This window comes from Plectropomus leopardus, unplaced genomic scaffold (genome assembly GCF_008729295.1).
Source record: "Plectropomus leopardus isolate mb unplaced genomic scaffold, YSFRI_Pleo_2.0 unplaced_scaffold27174, whole genome shotgun sequence".
In the NCBI taxonomy this organism is placed as follows: domain Eukaryota; kingdom Metazoa; phylum Chordata; class Actinopteri; order Perciformes; family Serranidae; genus Plectropomus; species Plectropomus leopardus.
In genome coordinates this window covers 1-5388 of record NW_024629573.1, presented here as the reverse complement: position 1 = coordinate 5388, position 5388 = coordinate 1, and the positions used below count along the sequence as shown (strand labels likewise).

The 5388-nt window shown below is 41.0% G+C and overlaps 1 protein-coding gene across 1 annotated transcript; it reads right to left on the bottom strand.

Moving 5' to 3' along the window:
• Positions 1-2397: 2397 nt before the first annotated feature.
• Positions 2398-4181, bottom strand: LOC121937700 (cadherin-like and PC-esterase domain-containing protein 1). Its single transcript, XM_042481024.1, has 3 exons — positions 4084-4181; positions 3402-3548; positions 2398-3071 (listed from the first exon to the last, which is right to left on the bottom strand). Exons 1-3 carry the CDS (start codon positions 4126-4128, stop codon positions 2847-2849), a joined length of 417 nt encoding a protein of 138 aa, XP_042336958.1. The 5' UTR covers positions 4129-4181; the 3' UTR covers positions 2398-2846.
• Between the last annotated feature and the right edge of the window lie 1207 nt (positions 4182-5388).

Below are 5388 nucleotides of genomic sequence, written 5' to 3'. Positions count from 1 at the left end.
ATTCATGTGAAGTAAAACTTTAAACTGGCCAGATTTTTGGAGTTTGATGTAAACATTAAAAAAAAAAAGTCAGCCAACATGTAAACAGCACTTCAAATACAAAGTTTACATATTTTAAAAACTTTCAAAAGCCTTTTCCAGAACTTTCAACCACATCAACCAATTTCTTTCTTTCTTTTTTTTTTTTAAATCAAAACAATTATTTCAACGGTCAAGAATGAACTTTCACACTCAACTTTTGTTCAGAGTTGAAAGAAAAATAAAGTTAATCAAATTTTAAAAAAAGCTTTCTCATCAAATCTTCCACCAAATTGTCAAAGTGATGAAGACGAGTGATTTAAGAGAAGAAAGAAAGACGGACAGAAAGTGATTAAACCTTCAGTTTTATGACATCAACTTTTACGGAAGAAGGGAAATATTCAAATGTATAAAAACACAACTGACACTGTTTTTAAAAATGGTGAGTTTGTGAAAATTTGAAGAGTAAAAAGCAGAATTTGAGGTGAGATTATAAAAAAGAGTAAAGAGTTTAGTTAAGAATTAATGTTTTTTTCACAGTCATGTTGGTTATTGATAAAAATGGTCTTTGTGGTAAAGTTTTTTTTTTATATTTCAGAGTCGAGCAGAAACTTCAACATTCATATAAATACAATATATTCTATTTTGTCCAGCATGTAAACATGTTTAGAGATAAAGGCACATTAAAATCTGTAGAAAAATATAGAAACATACGCAGAGAATAAGACTTTTCTTCACATGATAAAAACACAGTTATCATCGCGTCTTTGGTTCTGAATATTATCTCATATATACACAATAAGGTCAACGGCTGAGGTATAAAAATATAAATACACAGACAGGAGGAGGAGGACACAGAGCCCAGACTAAATATGACATTTTAACCTCTGATTGTTACCGACGGCACACTGAGCACAGAGAGAAAAATATAAATATCAATATAGCAGGAGGAGGAGGCACAGAGAGACAGAGGTGAAAGAGTTAACGAGAGCACAGACTAAACATGAGATTTTAACCTCTGATTGTGACGCAGAAACAGAAAAAAGCTTCCTCCTGACACATAACCTAACTAGTTAAACTTGTTACTTTGCACTAAAACTAGTTTGTGTACATCAGAAACGAGAGTATAAACTGGTTAGTATGCATGAGAAAACTAGTTCTGAGATGAAAGTAGCGAGTGCACATCAGAAACTAGTTACTACAAACAAGAAACATACTTATAAAGTTATTAGATAGTACGGACGAGAGACTAGTTAGTGTGCAGCAGAAACTAGCTACTTTTGAAAAAGAAAACTAACTAGCAGGCATCAGAAACAAATTAGTGCACAAAAGGAACTAGTTAGTAACTAGTGCATAACAAGACTAGACTAGCTTGAATAAGAAACTAACAGGTATGCATGAGAAACTAGTTAGTAAAACGAGCTAAACTAGCTAGTGCACATCATAAAATAGTTAGTTTGGACATTAAACTTGTTAGTTTACATCAGTAACTAATTAGTATGGATGAGAAACTAACTGGCATGGTTAAGAAACTAGCAAGTATGCACCAGAAACGAGGTCGTATAGATAAGAAACTAGCTAGTGCACATGATAGAATATTTAAAGTATTAAAGCAGCTAGTATGCATGAGGAAGTAGTAAGCAGACCTTAGTAGTGTGGAAAAGAAACACAAAAGCTAAACAAAACTAGCTCATAAACTTCAGAACGACTTTTCTCACAGAAGAAAAGTAGCTAGAACACAGCTGGTTTACATCAGAAACTACCTGGTGCACTACAGTTAGTATGCATTAAATACTAGTTTGTATGTTCAAAAAAGCTACCTAGCACTCACCAGAAACAAGTTAGCATGCAGAGCAAAACTAGCTAATAAACATCAAAAACTAGTTAGTATGCATCGAAAACTTAGTAAGGATCAGAAAAAAGCTAGTATGCATCGGAGGCCACTTAGTTCGGACTAAAAAACATAATTATAATGCATCAGAAAGTAGTTAGCACGGATAAGAAACTTCTTAAACGCATCAGAAAGTAGAAAGTAGTTCATCAATGAGCACGTTTTAGCTGACCGAACGAAGAACGTCACAATCTGTGCACGGCCGAAAAATATCAGTCCGATCTGGTACGGACTCACAAGACAGAGGTCGCCCTGCAGTAAAGAGAGCAGCATCAGGGAGTCAGGGACGAGTCAGGGACGAGCCAGGGACGAGCCAGGGACGAGTCAGGGACAAGTCAGGGACAAGTCAGGGACAAGTGACGGACGAGTCAGGGATGAGCGAGGGACGAGCGAGGGACGAGCGAGGGACAAGCCAGGGACGAGTGACGGACGAGTCAGGGACAAGTCAGGGACAAGTCAGGGACGAGCGAGGGACGAGTCAGGGATGAGCGAGGGACGAGCGAGGGACGAGCGAGGGACAAGCCAGGGACGAGTGACGGACGAGTCAGGGACGAGCGAGGGACGAGTCAGAGAGCAGCTGATGCTCACTACAATCAGCTGTGCTGCCTCAGAAGCTCGTGGCGCATTAAGAGCTCATTACTGATGTATCTGCAGCAGAAACCAGCAGGTGGAGCTTCAGGAAGAAGCTGGTTCAGATTTTAATTATATAAAATATAATTCTGTGTAACTTTATAAATTCTCTATGGAGTTTTTGAGAGAAACTCGGCAGTGTTTATATTCTTTACGAAATGTAGATGAGAGAACTCTGGAGGGACTTTAGCTCATAAATGTTGTGGTGATTTTGTGATCAGATGCTGTTTGTTTTGTTTAAACTCTGTCACTTTAAGAGCCTGCTTTTATTTTGAAAAGCACAGTCACACCTGTGAGTCCACCTGTCTCAGTGCTCGTCTCTGGGACACAGACGGCTCAGCAGGATCTCAGAGTACACCTGGTTCACCGCTCCTCTCACGTGATAGGACGAGGCTTTAGGCCACGCCTCCTGGTCCGTGTCCCGCGTGGCCGATAGGCTGCTGAGTTCAGGTGCGGTTCTGAAGGATCCGGTTCTGTTGGTCGTGGACGTCGTGTCGTCTGAGAGCCTGGAGGACCAGAACCTCTTCTCCACCTGAGAGAGAAGAAGAGATGCACCCGGTGTTAACCTTTGAAACCGAGACGCTGATTCACGCCATCACGCCTCCTCTGATTGGTCCAGGACTCTGTCAGCATGCTCTGCTGAAGAGGCAGAAAGGTGACACGGTCTTTCTTCAGCGTTTGATGGACAAAACAAATTAAAACAACTGTGTAAGATGTTCTCATATTGGTCAGAGAGCGTTTTTGAGACAGAAGAAGAGAGGACCGAGATCTGCTCCCTGAGGGACGCCACATTGACACCGACACTGTTCTTTATTAGAGGGATGAATAAAATATTGTTAGATGATATAAGCGGCAGCGTTACCTCATGGAAGTGGCAGGCACATCGACCCTGCAGGAACTCTTTGTATCGACCCATCGTGATGCTGAATGTGTCGATCGCCTCGTACCCATGATGCTTTGCTGTGCTGATGATATTCTGGTTCTCTCTGTAGAGATCCTGGATCTCTTTCTGAAACGACACATCCATGTTAACTCTTTAAACCCCACGCAGGGTTCAGACACAGTTGAACTAAAAATTGTGAATTTTTTCATTAAAATTTTTGGCAACTTTTTTTCTTAAAAAATGTTTGGTTTGATTTTGTTTTTAAATTTTGGTGAATTTTAAAGACAAAACTTTGGGGATTTTTTCTTCAATTTTTGTTTTGCGATGTAAAAACATTTTCTGTCGATTTTTCTTTTAAAGCTTTTTTATTTTTGTTTTTTTACGTTTTTTTATTATGACCGAAACTAGCACAATTTCACACAGCAAGAAACAGTAAAAACAGGAATTATTGTCGGATTTTCAAATTCCCAACAGTCCTTGAACACATCATTTGTTATTATTTTACGTTTGTGAAAAAAAATCCATGATTTTTCCCAAACTTTTAGGGTATATTTAGTTTTCCAAACTCTGTCAGGTTCGTAAAAACCCTGGCTACAGGAGCGCGTTGATGTGAACACAGGAGAGCTTTTTTTTTTTCATGCAGCAGGAATCAGAAACATACCAGACTGAGGGAGCGGATCCCGTCCACGGGAAGATGAAAACCCATCCCCAAAGATTTCACCACCACCGTGATGCCACTGAGAGACTCTCTGAGGAGGAGGAAACAGTTACTGAGTGTTGTCATAGTAACCACCACCCTGACTCTGATATCTGGACCTACTGGCTGAAGGACCAATAATATTGTATATATATAATATATATTGAGGAGGACCAGCTCGGCCCGAAACCCTGTTCCCTGAACGTCTGTGAACATCTCACTGTTCACTCAGAGGTAGAGCAGGTCGTCCTCTAATCGGAAGGTCAGCGGTTCGTCCCCGGCTCCTCCGGACTCCAACATGTGGAAGTATCCTTGGATACTTCTAAGATACTGAACCCCAAATTGCTCCCGATGCCGTGTCATCGGAGCGTGAGTGCGTGTGAATGATTACTGAGCCGCGGCCACCAGTGTGTGAATGTGTGTGAAAGCGCCTTGAGTGGTCAATAAAACTAGAAAAGGGCTATACAAGTACAGTCCATTTACCATGAAGAGTTAAAGCTGCCTGAAAACGTCAGTTCAGGCTGAAAGACCGGAGCAGATGTCGGTTAATGTATTTCACTGGAGTTAAAGCCAATAAATCTCTTTGTTTTCACACGACGATCAGAGCAGGAGTCCCACAGGGATCAGTGTTGGATCCTCTGCTGTTGATATAAAGTGCTGACGACACTGCCGTTTACACAGGAAACAAACTGAAAACCTTCACAATAAATGATGTGAAAAAGATCAGTGATGTCATCAGGTGTGTCTTGAACTTTGCCAAAATAAAGCAGGTTTAAAAAAAATGTAAAAAATACATTTATGTGTCAGTATCATTTTCTGTCAATAAAACTGTATGAAAGGCTCCCGGTCCGATGACATCACAGCTCCGCCTCCTCGTCATCTGAGTGCGACCTGGCCTCATTCAGCTCAGGGGTCCAGTCATGAGAAGTAGTACAGAGAGCTGTTCTTAGCTGTTCTTGTTCCCTGCCTGAATCGCAGGTAGTGTGTTGTGTGTTCACCTGTGTGCGTCCCTGTGAACAAGTAAGTAGGCCCTACATATGGTTGAGTTAGTCTATGTGTTGAGAAGTTGCACAGTGGCTACCTGCAATGCTAACACTAGCGATTAGCATGCTAGCGGCCTCCGCCCGCATGCTAGCGTTAGCGGTTAGCATGCTAGCGGTTAGCATGCTAGTGATTAGCACGTTAGCTAGTTAAGTTCACATTTTATGCATCTGTATTGTTTAAATTTTCCGGTTAATAGTGGGGATGAATGCACCCTCATTTAACTTC

Bases quoted from the DNA above. Each gene is read 5' to 3' on its own strand.
- LOC121937700 (XM_042481024.1), bottom strand. From the start codon at position 4,128: ATGGGTTTTCATCTTCCCGTGGACGGGATCCGCTCCCTCAGTCTG. The intron at 3,549-4,083 runs GTATGTTTCTGA...GTGTCGTTTCAG, and splicing joins GGATCCGCTCCCTCAGTCTG to AAAGAGATCCAGGATCTCTA. The intron at 3,072-3,401 runs GTAACGCTGCCG...CTTCTCTCTCAG, and splicing joins GTGCCTGCCACTTCCATGAG to GTGGAGAAGAGGTTCTGGTC.